At 45.4% G+C, this 22,555-nt stretch overlaps 1 protein-coding gene across 1 annotated transcript; it reads left to right on the forward strand.

The window, feature by feature from the left end:
* Positions 1–1,173: 1,173 nt before the first annotated feature.
* Positions 1,174–20,433, forward strand: klhl40b (kelch-like family member 40b). Its single transcript, XM_080213470.1, has 6 exons — positions 1,174–2,381; positions 4,251–4,411; positions 7,400–7,507; positions 12,990–13,175; positions 18,203–18,349; positions 20,114–20,433. The coding sequence occupies exons 1-6, from the start codon at positions 1,257–1,259 to the stop codon at positions 20,223–20,225; spliced, it is 1,839 nt and encodes a 612-aa protein (XP_080069596.1). The 5' UTR covers positions 1,174–1,256; the 3' UTR covers positions 20,226–20,433.
* The last annotated feature ends 2,122 nt before the right edge of the window (positions 20,434–22,555 follow it).

Here is a 22,555-nt window from a genome sequence, read left to right on the forward strand (position 1 = left end):
TGCACTGTCTCATTTCCTTCCCTATGAATGGTATGCTATGTATAGCATGCAAGAAACTATACTTTTCATTGTATAATAATATGTGACAATAATAAATCAAATCAAAATCAAATCAGATGGGGAGAATTTTTCTCTCTCAGAGGGTGGTGAATCTCTGGAACTTTTCCTCGAGGGACAGTGGAAGTAGAGCTTTGAATATTTTTAAGGAAGAGCTAGATCGATTTTTTTTTAAAGTTCATTTATTAGTGTCACAAGTGGGTTTATATTAACACTGCAACGAAGTTACTGTGAAAAATCCCCCAATTGCTACATTCTAGCACCTGTTCAGGTACACTGAGGGAGAATTTAGCACGGCCAATGCACCCTAAACCAGCACGGCTTTCAGGCTGCGGGAGGAAACCAGAGCACCCGGAGGAAACCCACGCAGACACAGGGAGAATGTGCAGGCTCCACATAGACAGTGGCCCAAGCCGAGAATCGAACCTGGGTCCCTGGCGTTGTGAGGCAACAGTGCTAAGCACTGTGCAATTAACAAGGGGGGGGGTGAAGATTATTGGGGCAGTGGGCAGGAGTGAGGTTACAGTCGGGTCTGTCGTGCTCTGAGCGGTTGCTGGTGGTGGTGGTGGTGGTGGTTGGGGGGTGGGGTGGTTATGATCCTGGGAGTTTGTGGTCTGTGCCCAATGAAAATGGAGAAGGTTGATTTCGGAAGGCACTGTACGCAAAGAGACTTTGTCGAGGCTCACAGGGATGAAACCGTGACATCGGGAAGAGTGCACCAACCTCAAAACAACCCTTCCACTCAACCCTTCAAACACCATCTGCCCCGTGTGTGAAGGCATCTGCTGATGTGCGTCGGGATTAACCAACCGCCTCAGAACTCACCCAACCGGAGTGGAAGCAACTCATCGTCAACCTGGGGGGATGGTCGAGGGAGGGGGAAGAACATGATTCACGCTTTTGGACAGACTGTTCCAGCCAGAATTCCTGTAGTTGTTCAGTCTGAGTGACTGCCATGTCCCTGAGGATGGGATCATCTTCCCCACCCCACCCCCACTGCCCTACACCACCCCACCCCCCACCTCCCCCACTGCCCTGGGCTGCATTCCTGAGCTTTGTGCCGATGCTCCTATATATAAACCCGAAAGGAATGTGCAGAGAGTGGGACAGCTGGAGCAGCAATCAACTCGAGCACACTCCGGCCGGGGAAACTGCTTCAAATCAGTCTCGCGTCTCTCACAGAGACTCACTTACCGGCCATGGCGATTCCCATCGACCCAGCGGAGGAGCCTCGCATTTACCAGCAGACCCTACTGCAGGAGGGGCTCCGCGACCTGCTGGAGAACCACAAGTTTGTGGACTGCGTCCTCAAGGTCAAAGGCAAGGAGTTCCCGTGCCACAGGTTGGTGCTGGCGGCCTGCAGTCCCTACTTCCGCGCCATGTTCCTCTCCGACCTCGAGGAGAGCAAGAAGCGAGAAATTGCCCTGGAGGATGTGGAACCCGAGATGGTGGAGGTCCTCCTTCGTTACATCTACACCTCGGAGGTCCAGCTGAGTGACAACAACGTGCAGGATATCTTCACGGCGGCCAACATGTTCCAGATCCCCTCCATCTTCACTGTCTGCATCTCCTATCTGCAGAAGCGTCTGGGCCTGAGCAACTGCCTGGCTATCTTCAGGCTGGGCCTGATGTTGGACTGCCCCCGGCTGGCCGTGGGGGCTAGGGACTTTGTCTGCGACCATTTCAACCTGATCAGCAAGGACCAAGACTTTCTCCAGTTGACCCCCAGTGAAATCATCGCCATCGTGGCCAGCGACTCACTCAACGTGGAAAAGGAAGAGATGGTCTTTGAGGCAGTGATGAACTGGGCAGCTCACGACGAGAGCCATCTCAAGGCCTTGCCAGAGCTGTTCGACTGCGTACGCTTCTGCCTGATGGCCAAGGAGTACCTGAAGGATAAAGTGGAGGGGAACCCAGTGGTCAAGGCCAACCCAGAGCTCCTCAAGAAGATTCAGTTGGTGAAGGACGCCCAGGAGGGCAAACGGCCCCCAGCAAAGGCTAAGAAGGGGAAGGCGGTGGCCCCAAAAACCGAAGGCGCAGATGGCGGCGAAGCCAAGGAGGAAGAGGAAGATCTGGTCCCCGGATTCTTGAATGAAAATCTACGGTTCGGCATGTTTGTGAAAGATCTGATCTTCATGATTAATGATGAGGCCACGGTGGCCTATGACCCCACCAACAATGAGTGCTACTTTGCCTCCATCTCCAGTAAGATTCCCAAAAACCACACCAGCATAGTGACCAAGCAGAACCAGATCTTCGTAGCCGGTGGTCTTTACTACAATGAAGGTGAAAAGGAAAACCCATTACATTCCTACTTCCTACAGGTGAGTTGGAGATCTACCTCGAGCTGACTTTGTTTCCTTCCGTGCCCCTGAATAACTATATTGGCCATGTTTAAAGGGCAGGAGAATGGGGAGGGGTTCTTTGAAAAACAATATTTAGAGTTGAATTGAAATATACATGTTTGAAAGTTGAAGCTGCAATGGAGGGTGCGTGGGATTGAATGTAGAGTTAAATGGGATAGGAGCAAAAAGAGGCTTATGTGGCGTATAAATGTTGGCATAGACTGTTGGGCCAAATGGCCTCTCTGTGTGCTATTAGCTCCCCTAATTCTAAATCATTATTCTCAGCCTGCATCTCAAAGGGGAGGCAACTGAGAAATGTTTATTGGGTAGTGGGTAAAAGAGTGACACAATGGGTAACATTGCTCCCTCATGGCACCAGGTTTGATTCCATTCTTGGGTGACTGACTGTGTGGAGTTTGCGCATTCTCCCCATGTCTGTGGGTTTCCTCTGGGTGCTCCGGTTTCCTCCCACAGTCCAAATACGTGGGGGTTAGGTTGGTTGGCCATGCTAAATTGCCCTTTATCGTCCCAAGATGTGTAGGTTAGGGGAATTAGCAAGGTAAATATGTGGGGGTGTGGGGATAGGACCTGAGTTAGGATTATCTGTCGGAGAGATGGTACAGACTTGATGGGCTGAATGGCTTCCATTTCAACTGTAGGGGTTCTATGATTCTAAATGCGTCCACTGGTAGGGAAGATCCTCGGTTTAGTTCCCGGCTTGTGCCGAGGGGACTGCTCCAACTGGCCTCAGTGCCTTTGAGCTGAAGAGAGAATCTGCCTGTCTGGCTATCCTGTCACCACTCCCACTTATTAATACGGTCAGTGAGTTGAGGCTGAGTTCGATCCCCTAACACTGCACCATGATTCCTACTTATCCAATTCAAGCTGCATAGAGTGCAAGTTACTGCCTGGTGCTTTAATTCTTACTTATCAGAGCTTCCAGAGATAAACCTGTTCTCAGGTTCAGAACTGGGATAACCAGGAGGAAAAGAACCAAACCATGAGGGATGTATTTCCTCAACTGCTGCAGGGCTCTCAGAGGCGCACAGGCTAAAATCAAAGTCATATTTACATTAAAAAAATATAATTACAGACAAAAGCAATTGAACGACTGTAAAACAAGAAGTAGTTATACGGCAGAAGTGCTATAAGCCTCAGACTTGAGGAGGCGGAGTGAGAGAACTGAAAAGTAAAGAGAATATCCTTCAGAAGGGGAGAGGCTGGTGGGGGAGTGGGGGGTAGAAATGGGAGGAGGTGGAAGCTGAGAGTTCTGGAGAAGAGTGTTAGTGGAGTGAGGAGTAGGAAGGGGCAGGGGTGGAGGTGGGGATGAGGAGGTTAGTTTTTTTAACTCAGGGCCTAATGAGTCCAACGCTGTTAACCTGGAGTTTCCTGATGGATGTATTGCCGCGGCATTGACCAACATTCCAACTCAACTACTCCCTGCGTTAGTCAGCTCTGGATTCTCAGAACCCTATACATAAATAAATCCTTTTCCTTCTGCGGGCGAGCTGGTTGGTTGAAGGAAAATGAATGTGTTTCAAAGGTAACCGATGAGATGCAAGGTATCTGTGGAATTCGCTACCCCAAAGTGAGGTGGATGCTGGGACAGTGAGTGAATTTAAGGAGGAGTTAGACAGATTTTTAATTGGTAATGGGTTGAAGGGTTATGGGGAGAAGGCAGGAGAATGGGGATGAGGAGCCTATCAGCCATGATCGAATGGCGAAGCAGACTCGATGGGCCGAATGGCCTGAATCTGTTCCTATATCTTATGAACTTGTATTGAGTGCCTTGTGAGATATGTAATCACAAGTTTGTTCTTTCTTTCTTATGTTGCACTTTGACTGCAGTTTGATCATCTGGACTCTGACTGGCTGGGGATGCCACCCTTGCCTTCTCCACGCTGTCTCTTTGGTCTGGGAGAAGCTGAAAACGCCATCTACGTGATCGGAGGGAAGGAAGTGAACGAAGGGGAAAAGATACTGGACACTGTCATGTGCTATGATCGACAGTAGGTTTCAATGAACAGGGCATAAGTCAAGGTAATGGAGTCTGCATCAGGTGGAATATCTTGAGCATTTGGTTAAAGTACAGCCAGTGTTTCACTGTGAATCAGCAACCTTGATGGTTCAATTTGATGGAATCAATTCTTAGTGAGTCATGTCGATCTACCTGTCTAACGTGTGTCTAGGCTCAGCGGTTAGCACCCTCATCTCTAAACCTGATTTGGACCTTCCAGACAGACCCAAGTGCATAATCTAGGCTGACACTCCAGTGCTGTGCTGAAGGAGTGCTACATTTGAATATGTTGTTGACGCTTTTCATCTCACACTCATCCGGTCAAACACAAGAACACCAAATTTCAAACAATCACAACTATTTACACGACAGGAGAAAAGAGTGTCTGATTGGTTGACAAGTTGACTCTGATTGGCACCATCACCCAAGAGAATCACCCAATGTTTATCCTTTAACCAACATCCATATTAACAAAAGACACAGATCGCTGTCCATTTACTTCATTGCCGTGTGTGGCACTGTGTATATGTATGCGACTGTGTAAAGTTTATTTATTAATCACAAGTAAGGCTTATATTAACACTGCAGTGAAGTTACTGTGAAATTCCCCTAGTCGCCACACCTCGGCGCCTGTTCAGGTCAATGTGTCTAACCAACATGTCTTTAAGACTATGGGAGGAAACAGAAGCACCAGGAGGAAACCCCTCTAGATACGGGGAGAACATGCAAAGTCCACACAGACAGTGATCCAAGGTGGGAATCGAACCCGCGTCTCTGGCGCTGTGAGGCAGTAGTGCTAACTATTGTACGACCATGCCATCCCGTGTATGACCATGTATGTGTACGTGGAGGACTGTGGGTAAGTGTGTGACTGTGTATGTGTGTCTGACCATCTGTATGTATGTGTAGGATTGTGTGTGTGTGTGTGTGTGTGTGTGTGTGTGTGATCATGCGTATGTGTGTGTGACTGTGTGTACCACTGCGTGTGTGTGTGTATGACTGTGTGTGACTGTGACTATGTATGCGCGTGACTGTATATATGACCGTGCATATGTGCGTGTAGGACTGTGTGTGTGTTTGTGTGCATGTAAGTGTAATAAAACAGCTTTGCCTATAATACAATAATGTCCACTTACTTGACTGAAACGCTTTGGGACATCCTGAGGTTGAGAGGGGAACGTTAAAAATCTAGCTATTTATTGCTCCGTTCCCACGGGTCTCTGTCAAGTTGTGAAGGAGCTCCACCTGTTACCCCAATCTGGTCACTGGCAACACTTTAAACAAAGCTCAAGGTCTTCTATTTGAGAGCAAATCTGCTACCTATTAACTTTACAAAGCTCTTTTAAGGATGAAAACCTTTGATAAAGTTTCATCTTAGCTTCCTTAGGAAGCAGTGATTATAACAGGAAAAGGATGCACAATCTTCTTCATCACACGAAGACGCATTAGTGCGTGTGCAGGAAAGGTTTACAAGAATGGTTCCAGGGATGAGAAACTTCAGTTCTGAGGATAGACAGGAGGGGCTGGGGCTGTTCTCCTTGGAGAGAAGGCGGCTAAGGGGAGATTTGATTGAAGTGTTCAAAATCATGAAGGGGCTGGTCAGGGTAGACGGGGAGAAACTGTTCCTTCTTGTAAAAGGATCTGCTTGTAAAACAGATTTAAAGTGACTTGCAAAAGTAGCAAATGTGATGCGAGAAAAAAATCTTTTCACACAGCAAGCGGTGAGGGTCCAGAATGCTCTGTCTGAACATGTGGTGGAAGCAGGTTCAATTGAAGCATTCAAGAGGGCATTATGCGATTACTTGAATAGAAACGATCAGTAGGAATATGGGGAAAAGGCAGGAAAATGGCACAAAGCCATGTTAGGAAAGCAGTGCAGACTTGATGGACCAAAAGGCTTCCTTCTCCACTGTCCCAATGCTCTGAGTCTATGAATACAAGGGGAAAAACTAGACAGCCATCAAACACATAGGAACAGGTTCTAAAATACTCCCGGGACTGTTTAACAAACTCCTAGTGACTGTCTGTAATACTGCCACACTCCTGGAGACTTACAAAGAATTCCAAAGATTAACAGCTCTGAAAGAAAATGTCTTTTCATCTGCATCTAAAATTAAACTGTGTCCCCTAGTTCGAAATATCCCACAAAGGGAAACATCCTTTCAGCTTTTACCCTGTCAATATCCCTCAATCTTTTGTTCCAATAAGACCACCTCTTATGCTTCTAAACCACAGGCCCAACCTTCTCAACTTTTTCTCATAAGACAATCCTTCTCATCCCAGGAATCAATCAAGTGAACCTTCTCTAAACCACTTCTAATGCTTAGGGAGTATATCCCTCCTTGAGTAAGGAAACCAAAATTGAATGCAGTACTCCAGGTATGCTCTTGCCAATGCCCTGGTGTAGCAAGGCTTCCCCTGCTTTAATATTCCAACCCTACTGCAATAAAGGCCAACATTTGATTTGCCTTCAAATTACTAGCTGTACCTATATGCTTGTATTTTGGAACACGTACAAAGACACCCTGATCCCTCTGTACCATAGCATGCTTCAGTCTCTCTCCATTTTAGTAAGGTTCTGCTTTTCTATTCTTCCTGCCAAAGTGGACAACCTAACATTTTCCCACATTATACTCCATCTGTTGAATTTCTATTCACTCATTTCACCCACCTATTTCCTTTTGCAGACTCTCTGTACCTTCCTCAGAATCTGCTTACACACCAATCCATATCATCAACAAATTTGATGTCCCTTCATCCAAGTCATTAATATAAGCCAGAGTTTTAACATTTTATATGGCACCTTATTGAATGGATTTTTGAAATCTAAATATACCACCAGTCCCCCCTATCTACCCTACTTAATACATTCTCAGATTCTGTGAGACCATTTATAAATGCCAACACATGCCCCAGAAAAGCTTGTTTGTGAAAGTTTTCCTCTGCACCTTTTATTAAAACGATCTCTTTCTTTTTCCAGCACTTTTAAGTGGGGAGAATCGGATCCACTTCCATATGAAGTGTATGGCCATTCAGTGGTGTCACACAATGAAAGGGTGTATGTATTAGGAGGCAAAGGAAAAGATAAGTAAGTATGTCTTTTCATTAAATATTGTTTTCAAATAGCATAAAACAATTCTGAGTGTGACCTGGGATCTGGTTAATTTCAAATCCACCCTTCACTAATCTACATGATGACCTCTTGAATTGCAACAGCTCCTCTCATGATGGACTTCACTTTGTCCTTGACTTTTGTCATTAGAAGGAGATCACAGTGTTGAAATCCAATCTCACTGCATCTTCCCCGACCTTAAGTCCATTCATTCCTCCTCAAACCTCCTAAAGTACGGGCTTGCTGACCACCTCAGCCTTTTGCTTCCTACAATCCCTCCATGCTTTTAAGATTCACGCTTGAGACAGTATTTCTCATAAAAAAGGAATATTTTTGTTTTTACTGAACTCAGTGATTGATAAGCTGTCACAGCCTGTTAACATTTACGTTGCAGCGCCACACAAAGAGACTGCCAAGGAGTTTTGTATGTGTCACTGGAGCTCCATATTGAGGGTCACAGGATCAGAATCCTTCCAGTGTAGGGAACAGCTGGGTTGAGTGAGAAGGGCAGCTCAGGGTCACCTGGACATTGGGTGTGGGGCATATTCAGTCACCTCTCTCAGACCACAGCTATTGCAATTTCGACCCAGAAGGGTCAGCATTCTCTACACAGGTTGGTTAGATGTGGACAACTCTCTTATTAAAGCCACAAATTCTTTCATAGATGACACAGCACAGAAACAGGCTATTCAGCCAAACCAGTCTATGCTTCCCTCATCCAAATTTATAAGCTCTCCATCATGTTGTTACCTAGCTTCCCCTTAGTGTACTTGCTTCAATAACCTCATGAGGTAGTTCCATATTCTCACCATTCTCGGGCTTCTGAATTTGTTTTTTTATTAATTCATGGGAATGTGGCGTTCCTTATCGACCTACAACTGAGTGGCTTGAGGGCAGCTAAAGGTCAACCATGTTGCTGTGGATCTAGAGTGAACCAGATGAGTTTTTAGTGATAACTGTTTCATTATCATCATTAGACTTTTAACTCCAGATTTTTGTTTTATTGAATTCAAATTCAAGGTGGGAATTGAACCCAGATCCCCAGAGAACTACCCTGGGTCTCTAGGTTATTATTCCAGTGACAATGCCACTACATCGCCACCTCCCCCAATATTTCTTCCCGTTGAATTCTCTGACTGGATACAGAATTTTTCTGCTGGATTTCTTGATGACTTTTGGCCAAGAATAATCTACTGATTTCAATCTGGGACAAATGCAGGAACCCTACATCATATTCACCAAAACCCTATCTGAGCTGGTGCCGTGGCAATTGAGTGCATCAACTCTGGCACAATTAGTATCTCTGAATCCCAAGGAGTGCGTGGCACAGTGGTTAGCACCACTGCCTTGCAGTGCCAGGCACCCAGGTTCAATTCCGCCTCTGGTGACTGTTTGAAGTTTGCATGTTCTCCCATGTCTGCAAGGGTTTCCTCCAGATGCTCCGGTTTCTTCCTACTGTCCAAAGATGTCAGGTTAACTGGATTGGCTCTGCCAAATTGCCCCTTATTATCTAAAGATGTGTAAGTTAGGTTGATCGGCCATGATAGTTTGCCCCTTCAGAGCAAGAGTAGGCCATCTGGCCCCTCGAACCTGCTCCGCCTTCAATAAGATCATGGCTGATCCTTTTGTGGACTCAGCTCTACTTATCTCAGCTCCACAAAACAATCAGCCGTGATCTTATTGAAGGCGGAGTAGGTTCGAGGGGCCAGATGGTCAACTCCTGCTCCTAGTTCTTATGTTTGTTCCCCTTGACAGTAAGGGGCTCACCATAACCCTTAATTCCTTTACTGTTCAAAAATTTATCTATCCTTGCCTTAAAAACATTCAATGAGGGAACCTCAACTGCTTCACTGGGCAGGAAATTCCACAGATTCACTACCCTTTGTGTGAAGAAGTTCCTCCTCAACTCAGTCCTAAATCTGCTCCCCCTTATTTTGAGGCCATGCCCCCTAATTCTAGTTTCACTTGCCAGTGGAAATAACTTCCCTGCTTCTATCTTATCTATTCCATTCAGAATCTTATATGTTTCTTTCAGATCTCTCCTCATTCTTCTGAATTCCAATGAGTATAGCCCCAGTCTACTCAGTCTCTCCTCAGAAGCCAACCCTCTCAACTCCAGAATCAACCTAGTGAGTCCCCTCTGCACCCTCTCCAGTGCCAGTATATCCTTTCTCAAGTAAGGAGACCAAAACTGTACACAGTACTCCAGGTGTGGCCTCACCAGCACCTTATACAGCTGCAACATAATCTCACTGTTTTTAAACTCCATCCCTCTAGCAATGATGGACAAAATTCCATTTGCCTTCTTAATTACCTGCTGCACCTGCAAACCAAGGCCTTGCAATTCCTGCACAGACACCCAGGTCCCTCTGCAAAGCAGCATGCTGCAATATTTTACCATTTAAGTAATAGTCCATTTTGCTGTTATCCCTACCAAAACGGATGACCTCACATTTACCAACATTGTACTCCATCTGCCAGACCCTCGCCCACTCACTTAGATCGATATCCCTTCGCAGACTTTCAGCGTCCTCTGCATACTTTGCTCTTCCACCCATCTTAGTGTCATCTGTGAAATTTTACACACTACACTTGGTCCCCAACTCCAAATCATCTATGTAAATCATAAACAATTGTGGTCCCAACACTGATCCCTGAGGCACACCACTAGTCACTGATTGCCAACCAGAAAAACACCCATTTACCCCCACTCTTTGCTTCCTGTTAGTTAACCAATCTTCCATCCATGCTAATACATTACCCGTAACACTGTGTACCTTCATCTCATGTAGCAGTCTTTGATATGGCACCTTGTCAAATGCCTTCTGGAAATCCAGATATCCACAGGTTCCCCACTGTCCATTGCACATGTAATGTTCTCAAAGAATTCCATCAAATTAGTCAGACATGACCTGCCCTTCATGAACCCATGCTGTGTCTTACCAATCAGACAATTTATATCCAGATGTCTGGTTATTTCTTCCTTGATGATAGATTCAAGCATTTTCCCTTCTACAGAAGTTAAGCTAACCAGCCTTTAGTTACCCCCCTTTTGTCTACCTCCTTTTTTAAAAACAGTGGCGTCACATTTGCTGTTTTCCAATCTGTGGGAACCACCCCAGAATCCAGCGAATTTTGGTAAACTATCACTAGTGCATTTACTATTTCTCCAGCCAGCTCTTTTAGTACCCTGGGATGCATTCCATCAGGACCAGGAGATTTGGCTACCTTTAGCCCCATTAACTTGCCCAACACTACCTCTTTCGTGATAATGATAGGTCCTAGGTTCTCACCTTCCACGGCCTTCCTGTCATCAATGGGATTAGCAGAGGAAATACATAGGGTCTCGGGGAAAGGCCCTGAATTGGATTGTTGTCACTGCAGGCTTGATTGGCCGAATGGCCTCTTTCTGCACTGTAGGGATTCTATGATGCTTGACTTTTCCAAGTTGCTTGGAAGAGAGAAATAGTGAAAAGGTATGGAATGTAAGCTGGCAAGAGGAATTTAAAAAAAAAAACATTTTGCTGTGGCCTCAAATCATTCCAAAACAATAAACAGGCCTTCTGGCACAGTTGTAGTATCCCTACCCCAGACAAGAAGCTTATTTTATTTATTTATTAATTAGTCACAAGTAGCCTTACATTAACACTGCAATGAAGTTACTGTGAAAATCCCCTAGTCACCACACTCTGGCACTTGTTTGGGTATACTGAGGGAGAATTTAGCATGACCAACGCACCTGAACCAGCACATCTTTCAGACTGTGGGAGGAAACCGGAGCACCCGGAGGAAACCCACACAAAAATTGGGAGAACGTGCAGACTCCACACAGACAGTGACCCAAGCTGGGAAATGAACCTGGGTCCCTGGTGCTGAGGCAGCAGTGCTAACCATCGTGCCACCATGTCACTCCAGATTCAAGTCTAATGCCAGGACTTGCTGGCTACAGAAGGCATGTTCAACATACTTCAACAGGCTGATGATCAGCTTGGAAATCCTTTCACCACTTCCCCTATAATTCCCCACAGGGTGAAAGCAGTGTGGCTGTAAAGATACATCACCACCAAGAACATTCCAAGACAACACACAACCAATGGAGTACTTGAGAAGTATGAAATGTAGCAGCCAATTTGCACACAGCAAACTTAATGATGCACTCCCAGGGACTTCATTAGTGAACAAAAGGGTTCAAGAGCAATAACATGTTCTAACTAATTCTGAACCACCTCTGCCCTAGGCGAGCCCCACCACCTCGCAGTGATTCCCCCACCCTAAGTCCCAAATGGTCACCCAGGAGTGGGGACCCTTATTCTGCTGTATTGCCCTTAAAGGAACAATCGCCACAAAACTCCCACAAACATCAGTCTGATGATGTGTTTAGGTGTCGGTTGAGGGGTAAATATTGGTCAGGATGCTGAGGAAAATGCCCCCGTTCTTCATTGCAGCGATCTAAAATTTTACTTCCACCTTAAAGAAAGGCATGAAATGAAGACCTAGTCTTACTTGAACATTTCATCGAAATGCCAGTTCCTCTGACTGAGCAGCATTCTTCCAAGAGGTATGATAGCATAATGGTTATGTTAACAGGGCTAGTAAATCAAAGATCTTGCCAAATGATGTGACGACTTGAGTTCAAATGGTAGCTGGGGGGTGGGTTCAAATTTAAATCAAAATCTAGTGTTGGCAATGGCGACCATGAAACTATTGAATTTTTGCTCTTAAAAAAAAAATCTGGTTCACTAATGCCCTTTAGGGAAGGAAATCTGCCCGCCATTTCCTGACTGGCCTACACGTAACTCCAGACCATTGATTTAGCCAATCACTACTATGCCCACCATCACCTTCGCAAGGGCAATTAAGCTAATTAGGACAGCACAGTGGCAAGCTTTGCTGCTTCACAGGACCCAGGCTCGATTCCTAGCTTGGGTCAGCCTCTATGCGGAGTCTGCACTTTCTCCGTCTCTGCATGGGTTTCCTTCCCACAATCTGAAAGATGTGCTGGTTAGGTGCATTGGCCATGCTAAATTCTCCCTTGGTGTACCTCAGTGTACACTGAGTGTGGCGACTAGGGGATTTTCACAGTAACTTCACTGCAGTGTTAATGTAAGCCTACTTGTGACACGAGTAAATAAGCTTTAAATTTTGGCCTTACCATCGCGCCTTGTGATCTGATTTTTTTTTAAAAAGAATGCCAGTCTATATTTTGTACTCTTTGGCCTTACCAGTGATCCTCGCATCTTGTGATCTGATTTTTTTTTTAAAAGAATGCCAGTCCATATTCTGTACTCAAGTCTCTGTATTAGGATTTGAACCCATAGCCTTCCCACTCAGAGGGAGATGTGTTTGTTATCAGCTGAACCACACTGACACCAGCACACAGTAAGTGCTTCTCTGTGATGGACAGGCTGCTCCATCTAGAGGTAAACCAGCGGTTTGACTGACTCCCCATTGATTTCAGGAAGTGCTTGAACAAAGTGTGCATGTACAACCCCGAGAGGTTTGAATGGAAGGAGCTGGCTCCTATGAAGACTGCCCGCTCTTTGTTTGGAGCAACCGTCCACAAAGACAAAATCTGGGTGGCAACCGGGGTCACCGACAGCGGGCTGACTGGAAGCATCGAAGTGTATGATATAACTGCGAACAAGTAAGTGACATGAATGTTAGCTCCCGCACTGCAGATTAGTAGAATTTCATCCCCATGGAAATTCCAAGACAAATCCGAATCCATTTCCCTCATGGTTCAACTCATTCTTCACCCAGAACGGTAGTCAGACCTGCCAAACTTCCAGGAATTCCACAATTAATCTCCTGGTCATTACTGTTAGCAACCCAGGAGGAACATCACCAGGACATTGAAAATCAGGATGGTGAGTGGGCGGCACGGTGGCTAGCACTGCTGCCTCACAGCACCGGAGACCCAGGTTCAATTCCGACTTCGGGCCACTGTCTGTGTGGAGTCTGCACGTTCTCCCCTTGTTCTGCATGCATTTCCTCCAAGTGCTCTGATTTCCTCCCACAGTCCGAAAGGCATGTGGGTTAAGTTGATTGGCCACGCTAAATTGACCCTAGTGTCGGGGGATAAGCAGGGTAAATATAAGGGGATATAGGAGCGAGGCCTGGGTGGGATTGTGGTCAGTGCAGACCAGATGGGCCAAGTGGCCTCTTTCTGTCCCGTGGAGATTCTGTGATTCTGAGTGGCTTGGAGGGAAATCTCCAGGTGGTGGAGTTCACAAATATCTGCTGCTCTTGTCCTCCTAAGTGGTAGAGGTTGCAGGTTTGGAAGGCGCATTGGTGAGTTGCTGTAGTGCATCTTGTAAGTAGTACACACTATTGCTACTGTGCGTCAGAGCGAATGGATGTTGAAAGTAGTGGGTGGGGTGCCAATTATGTGGACTGCTGTCCTGGATGGTGTCCACCTCCTTGAATGTTGTTGGAGCTGCACTCATCCAGGCAAGTGGGTGGTATTCCATTACACTCCTAACTTGTACCTTGTAGATGGTAGACAGGCTTTGGGAAGTCAGGAGGGGAGTTGCTAAATGCAAGATTCCCAAACTGTGCCTTGCTCTTACAGCCGTAGTATTTATAAGACTAATCCAGTTCAGTTTCTGGTCAATGGTAACCCCAGGACATTGATGGAAGATTTGCTGATTAGTTATAAACATATTGACGATGTATAGAAAAAGGCTGTTTGACTGAGTATGTGGTTGGAGATTGGGAGTTGATATGATGAAAGATCCAGGAATATCTCTGACCGTGGTTGGAAGCCCTGGTGGGACACAAGTTGATGTGTTCCCTCCTCCTGAGTTTTGTGGGTACTGAAGCATGTGTTGTATAGTTTCACACACCCGAAATGGGAGTGAGACCAAGTCATCTCCCTGGTTTGTATATAACTTTGTATCATACAGGGGGAAATACAACAAATCACAAAGGCTGCACTGCACAGAGATTGTACAGGCCATGTACTGCTGAATTCAAAGGGGTATAGGACAATGTTTGAGTCAGTGCACAAAATCCTCAACAAGACAAAAAGTTCTAATAATATAGTGTTTTTCCTGACCTTCCAAAGCATCTTATAGCCAATGTAATACATTGGAATTATAATCACGGTTGTATTATAGGAAACACGGCTGTCAATTTGCACATGCAAGCTCCCATTAACAGCAATACCATTGAAAGAAAAAGCAGATTATCTGGTCATTAAGTGAAGTTGATTGAGAGATAAAACATTGGACAGGATAAGGGGTGAAACACTACTTTGCAATAATGCGTGAACCCTCTCCACTTGAGAGGGTTTAAGGTCTCATCAGAATGATGGCATTACTGACAGTGCAGTGCTCCCACAGTATTATATTGCCAACATGAGTCTAAGAACATAAGAACATAAGAAATAGGAGCAGGAGTAGGCCATCTAACCCCTCGAGCCTGCCCCGCCATTCAATAAGATCATGGCTGATCTGTCGTGTCTCAGTTCCACATTCCCGCCCTCTCCCCATAACCCTTAATCCCCTTGCCTATCAAAAACCTATCAACCCGCGTCTTAAATATATTTAGCGAGGCAGCCTCCACCACTTCAACGGGCAGAGAATTCCAGAGATTCACCACCCTTTGAGTGAAGAAGTTCCTCCTCAACTCCGTTCTAAACCGCCCCCCCCTTTATCTTGAGGCTGTGCCCCCTAGTCCTACTGTCCTTTCTGAGCGGGAAGAGCCTCTCCATCTCTATCCTATCCATCCCATTCATCATCTTATACGTCTCAATGAGATCTCCCCTCATTCTTCTAAACTCTAACGAGTACAAGCCTAGTTTATTCAGCCTCTCCTCATAGTTCAATCCCCTCAACTCCGGAATCAGCCTAGTAAACCTCCTCTGCACTCCCTCCAAGGCCAAAATATCCTTGCGTAAGTGCGGCGACCAAAACTGCACACAGTACTCCAGCTGCGGCCTCACCAGTGCCCTATACAGCTGCAGCAAGACCTCCCTACTTTTATGTTCAATCCCCCTCGCTATGAAGGCCAGCATCCCATTTGCCTTCCTGACCACCTGCTGCACCTGCAGGCTGGGTTTTTGCGACTCATGCACAAGGACCCCGAGGTCCCTCTGCACTGTTGCATGCTGCAGTTTTTCGCCATGTAAGTAATAGTCCTTCCTACCATTATTCCTACCAAAGTGGACAACCTCACATTTGCCAACATTAAATTCCATTTGCCAGTTCCTGGCCCATTCACCCAGCCTATCAGGAATTGGTTAGCAGATAGGAGACAGAGGGTGGTGGTTGATGGTAATTATTCATCATGGAGTTCGGTTACGAGTGGTGTGCCTCAGGGATCTGTTTTGGGGCCACTGCTGTTTGTAATCTTTATTAATGATCTGGATGAGGGTATTGTTGGGTGGATTAGTAAGTTTGCTGATGACACCAAAGTTGGAGGTGTGGTAGATTGTGAGGAAGGGTGTCGAAGTTTGCAGGGTGACTTGGGCAGGTTGCAGAGCTGGGCCGCGAGGTGGCGGATGGAGTTTAATGCGGAGAAGTGTGAGGTAATCCATTTCGGTAGGAATAACAGATGTGTTGAGTATAGGGCTAACGGGAGGACTTTGAATAGAGTGGAGGAGCAGAGGGATCTAGGTGTATGTGTACATAGATCCCTGAAAGTTGGGAATCAAGTAGATAAGGTTGTTAAGAAGGCGTACGGTGTCTTGGCGTTTATTGGTAGGGGGATTGAATTTAGGAGTCGCAGCGTCATGTTGCAACTGTACACAACTCTGGTGCGGCCGCACTTGGAGTACTGTGTGCAGTTCTGGTCCCCACATTACAGGAAGGATGTGGAGGCTTTGGAGAGGGTGCAGAGGAGGTTTACCAGGATGTTGCCTGGCATGCAGGGGAGGTCCTATGAGGAGAGACTGAGGGATTTGGGGTTGTTTTCACTGGAAAGAAGGCGGCTAAGAGGGGATCTTATAGAAACATATAAGATGATTAGAGGTTTAGATAGGGTGGATGGTGATAGCCTGTTTCCTCGGATGGAGAAATCTAGCACGAGGGGGCATGGCTTTAAATTAAGGGGGGGTAGTTATAGGATGGATGTCAGGGGCAGGTTCTTTACCCAGAGGGTGGTGAGGGACTGGAATGCCCTGCCTGCTGCAGTTGTAAATGTGCCTAGTTTGGGGGCGTTTAAGAGATTGGTGGATAGGTTTATGGACGAAAAGGGATTGGTTTAGATTAGTGGGTCAATGTTTTTTTTTTAAAAATAAGACTGGTCGGCGCAACATTGTGGGCCGAAGGGCCTGTTCCGCGCTGTAATGTTCTATGTTCTATCTAGATCCTTCTGCAGACTCTCCACACCCTCTGCACAATTTGCCGTTCCACCAATCTTGGTGCAATCAGCAAATTTCGACACCAAACACTCGGTTCCCTCCTCCAGATCATCTATATAAATGGTAAATAGCTGAGGCCCCAGCACCGACCCCTGGGGCACTCCACTAGTCACCAACCGCCAATCTGAATAGCACCCATTGACCCCCACTCTCTGCCTCCTATTTGACAGCCAATCCTCTATCCACGCTAACACCCTACCCCCAACTCCATGCCTCCTGACCTTCTGTAATAACCTCGTGAGGCACCTTATCAAACGCCTTCTCAAAATCAAGAAACACCACATCCACCGGCTCTCCTCTATCCATCGCCCTAGACACATCCTCATAGAACTCCAATAAATTCGTCAGATACGACTTCCCCTTAGCAAAACCGCGCTGCGTCTGCTCTATCAAACAATTCTCCTCAAGATGCCTTGCTATTTTCTCCTTGATCACGGATTCTAGCATTTTACCTATAACAGACGTTAAACTAACCAGCCTATAATTCCCTGCCTTTTGCCTGCCACCCTTCTTAAACAACGGCGTAACATTAGCTGTTTTCCAATCTTCCAGCACTTCCCCGGAATCCAGCGATGTTTGGAAAATAATCACCAAGGCATCCACTATCACCTCCGCCATTTCTTTCAGAACCCTTGGATGCATTCCATCCGGTCCTGGCGACTTGTCCACAATCAGTCCCTCCAGTCTGTCAAGCACTGCCTCTCTAGTAACAATAATGTCATTCAGGCCCTCCACTCCTACCATCTTTCCATCGCTAACACCCAGCAAATTATTCACGTCCTCCTCCTTGAAGACCGAAACAAAAAAGTTATTCAAGGCCTCAGCCATTTCCCCATCCCCTACCACTAAGTACCCCCTCTCATCCTCTAAGGGTCCAAAGTTCACCCTAGCCAGCCTCTTCCTTTTTATATATTTATAAAAACTCTTGCTATCCTTTTTTATATTAAGCGCTATTAAGCACAGTCTGGACTGTGGCCACAGGTCCTTGGAGCGGCACTTCTACCCTCAACCTTCTGAGTCTATCACCTGCCACCAATAAGCTTTTGGAGGCAAGTTCCCCAACTCCAGCCAAAAAGAATCAAGCAGAACCATCCTTACGGCAGCCTGGCTAAGATGACGAATTGCAGTGAGGTGGAGGGGAAAACATCCTTGACACTGTGCTCAATCCAGCTACTCTTGCATCCAAATGGTTCGCCGGAAAGTCTTTAGCTTGTTGTTGGCACTGTATTTGATTTTTAAGAAAGAAAGAGTTTTTAAGAAGTACATTTTCTGTGTATTGTTTGACTGGTCCCTTCTCTACACTGTAGGTGGGAAGAGATGGCAGAGTTCCCTCAGGAACGCAGCTCACTGAGTCTTGTCACCCTGTCCAATTGCCTGTATGCCATCGGCGGATTCGCTATGGTACAAGTGGAATCTGGAGATTTTGTACCAACTGAAATCAATGACATCTGGAAGTAAGTTTAAAACACCACGTAACCAACTAAACATTTCCCACTCAGACTCCCTAGATCAGCTTCCAGTCACAGGATCAGAATACTCCCTCTCCACTGCCTGAGTGAGGCGCTTTCATCTGGATGTTCAAACTGACTATAGCGCTGAGCAAGAGACTGGCTCTTCAGTAGACTTAGGAGAGTGCCAAAGAAAAAATAGCCTCCAATCCTTCTAAACTTCATTGCAAAATCAGTCAAACACTTCACAAGATACACAAGATTGAGGGATCTCTGGGGCAGCATAGTGGCGGTCGTTAGCACTGCTGCCTCACAGTGCCAGACACCTAGATTTGATTCCTGGCTTGGGTCAACGTGGAGTTTGTACGTTCTCTCCATGTCTGCATGGGTTTCCCCTGGATGCTCCGGTTTCCTCCCACAATCTGAAAGATGCGCTGGTTTGGTGCACTGACCTGAGCAGGCGCTGGAGTGCGGTGACTAGGGGAATTTTACAGTAACTTCATTGCAGTGTTAAATTGTGACCAATAAATAAATAAACTTTAAAAGATCACTCAGTTTTGTCTGCAATTTACATATGGGTGATTTAACCAAACAAATCACGTGCTGTACGTTGGCACAGTGGTTAGCACTGCTGCCTCACAGCACAAGGGACCCGGGTTCAATTCCAGCCTCGGGTCAGCATGTGGAGTCTTCACATTTTTCCTTTGTCTACGAGAGTACCCTCTGGGTGCCCCAGTTTCCTCCCATAGTCAAAAGATGTGTAGGTTAGGTTGATTAGCCATGCTAAATTGACCCTAGTGTCAGGGGATTAGCAGGACAAATATGTGGGGTTATGGGAATAAAGCCTGGGTGGAATTGTGGTCGGTGCAGACTCAACGGGCCAAATGGCCTCCTTCTGCACTGTAGGGATTTTATGATTCTTGATCCATGCCAATGTCTTTTTCCTTCCCTAAGGAATATTAGTGAACCACATTGGTTTTTATGACAACACTCTCATGGTCACCATCTTTACATCACCATTACTAAGACTAGCTTCTAATTCCAGATTTATTAATATAATTTAAATCCCAATTCATGGTGAGAATTGAACCCACGCACCCAGAGAATTAGGCCAAGCCTCTGAATTGCTGGTTCAGCAACAATATCACTACTCCACCATTTCACCTAAGATTGGTAGACTTTTATTAGCCAAAGGGATATGGGGTGAAGGTAGGTATATAGAGTTCAGTCACAGGTGAGCCATGACCTTTTTAAGGTTAGTGGGGCAATGTGGCCTCCTCCAGCTACTATCATCATGCCAGCGAGCGACTCACAGATTATCTCCATTGCGTCTCCCCAGCAAGATTATGCTCTGATGATCAAAACTAAACAGTATTCAAGGGCTAGATCTGACCAGGTCAGATTAACCAGATTGGTAATGTCCTCTCCATTCTGTACAGGAAATATTTTAAATGGAAAGGAAAAAATTTGCAGAACTATAGGGAAGGAGCAAAAGAATCATAGAGGTTTACAACATGAAAACAGGCCCTTCAGCCCAAATTGTCTGTGCCATCCTTTTTTTAAAAAAAAATCACTAAGCTAGTCCCAATTGTGTCTGTCTAAATGTTTTTTAAAAGACAAAACTGTACCCATCTCTACTACTACCTCTGGCAGTTTCTTCCAGAGAGGGAGGAGGGACTAGTTGGGTAGCTACATCCAAAGAGTTGGCACAGAGATGGTATGTCTAATAGCCGCCTTCTCCCCATAAAATATTTTTGTTTTTGTTTCCAGGTACGATGACGACCAGGAGAAGTGGATCGGGATTCTTAGAGAGATCCCCTACGCTGCAACAGCAACTTTCCTCCCTGTACGACTGAATATTTTACGAATGAACAAATTATAAACCTAATTCTTCTGAACTAGGAACTGGTTTGAAAGGGAAGGGCAAGAGGTATTTTCAAACAGATTATTTGTATCTGAATATTGGATGATGGGAAAAATGTATTCTTTTTCTAAAAAATTAGCTACGGCATTTTAGAACCAATTGTTTTCAGGTGGGCAATGCAATTGTAAAGATGTTAGATTGTTAAATAAATTATTCTCCAAAAACATTTGTATTGATAACTTTTGAATGTATTTAATGTTCCATGGCATTGATGATTTTTCAAAAGAATTGTTCTGAAAGGAGGGTTGTGTGGCTTCCAGAGTTTTAACCCAGCGACAGTGAAGGAACAGCAATATATTTCCAAGTCAGTATGGTGAGTGTCTTGAAAGGGAACCTCCAGGTGGTAGTGTGCCCATGTATCTACTGCCCCTGTTCTTCCAGGTGATAATTGTTGTGGGTTTGTAAGGTGCTGTCTAAGGAACCTTAGTGAGTTCCTGCAGTGCTTCCTGTAGATGGTACATACGGCTACCACTGCATCAGAGGTGAAGGGAGTGAATGTTTGTGGATGGAGTGTCAATCTGGCTGCTATGCATTGGATGGTGTTGAGCTTCTTGACTGTACCATTGCACTTCTAACTTCTGCCTTGTAGACATTTGACAGGGTTCAGGAAGTCAGGAGGCGAGTTACTCTCTGCAGAAATTCCAGCCTCTGAACTGCGCTTGTAGCCATAGTATTTATATAGCTGGTCCAGCTCAATTTCTGGTAAATGGTAACCCCCAGAATGTTGATAGCTTACAGAGATAGACAGTGGTAGGATTTGAAAGATGAGTTATGGGGAGAAAGCAGGAAAGTGGAACTGAGCCACTTCAGATCAGCCATGATCTTATTGAATGGTGGGGCAGGCTCCTGCTCCTACTTTATGTTCTTATGAGGTTTTTGAAGAGGTATTGGGAATACTTTAAAAATTATTGGATGATACCAAGGCAGTAATTTATTTTGCAGCCCAATATGTGCAAGGTCATTAAGAGGGTCATCATTTAGTGTTTGATTGGAATCTGATAGGGGCTGGACAGACTGCTCCCCTTGCATGAAGGACAATTAGTGAACACTTTTAATGACAGTTTAGTACGTTTGAGTCACTTTTATGAGGAAGTTGCCTTTGGGCAGCCTGTCAAGTATTAGAACCACCAAGCTTCAAGGTATCCCTTTTAAGTCCTTCAATCTTGTCTTTAAGGGTTGACCTACATTGCAAGCCTAACTCCATGAGCTCAAATCTGGAGTTATGCTCAACGTTTGAGGACAGCAACAAATGTTCCAGAACCTTTTCCCAGGTTAACAGAAGTTAAAAGAACCCATAATTGACCACATTGCACGTGACTTGGGGAAGAAAGTAGTCCAATATGCCAATGGCCCTTTCTAACTATGCTTCTGTTTGGGTTTGAAGATTGTAATCTGTTTGATTGATATCTCAGGCTTTCCAATCATGTGACCATTCCATGAGTCGAACTCTGGAGGCAGACCTTTTAAGATCGGTTCAATCAAAGCCTCTCTCAGAAACACACGAATGAAGACTGCTGTCCTTACAGTTACAACAACTTTTCTGTGCTGTCCAAAGAACAGCAACAAAAGGAGGGCTGAGGAATAAGGTCAAAGGTCGAGTCAGTCAAAATGGAGGAAAAATGTCAGCTTAGAGACTTGAAATGTATAAATGTAAACATTATAGAAGCAAATTCAACAAAAGCAGACTTGAAATTTGACAACTTTAAGTATTTGAAGTCTTTAACTTGTCAATACACAAATGATAAAGTTTTTGGTCTTTGATGGGCAGCACAGTGGCTAGCACTGCTGCTTCACAGCGTCAGGAACCTAGGTTCGATTCCCAGCTTGGGTCACTGTCTGTGTGGAGTTCTCCCCCTGTCTGCGTGGGTTTCCTCCCACAGTCTAAGAGATGTGATGTTTAGTTGCATTGACCCAAACAGGTGCCAGAGTGAGGCAACTAGGGGATTTTTACAATAACTGCATTGCAGTGTTAATGTAAGCCTTATCTGTGACTAATAAGAAAACTTTTTTGGTGATTTGAATCTAATTTGTATAGAGGAAGGAAACAGAACAATTTAAATTTTGGCTTCAGGTTTTAATTTCCATTTTGGATTTAACTGAACCAGAGCCCAAGTCTTAAACATCAAAAGAAAAAGATTTGGATTTATAATCGCGCGTTCCTTGACCTCCAGACATCTCAAAATGTTGTTTCTTGAGCATTACCATTGTCGTGGTTAGCTCGCAATTCAAGGATGATGTCTACTTGGGTTGCAAGCTTCTGTCAAGGGTCCTTTTGAGGCTGAACAGGC

Source organism: Carcharhinus amblyrhynchos, chromosome 2 (genome assembly GCF_965287045.1).
Source record: "Carcharhinus amblyrhynchos chromosome 2, sCarAmb.v2.hapA, whole genome shotgun sequence".
Lineage (NCBI taxonomy): Eukaryota > Metazoa > Chordata > Chondrichthyes > Carcharhiniformes > Carcharhinidae > Carcharhinus > Carcharhinus amblyrhynchos.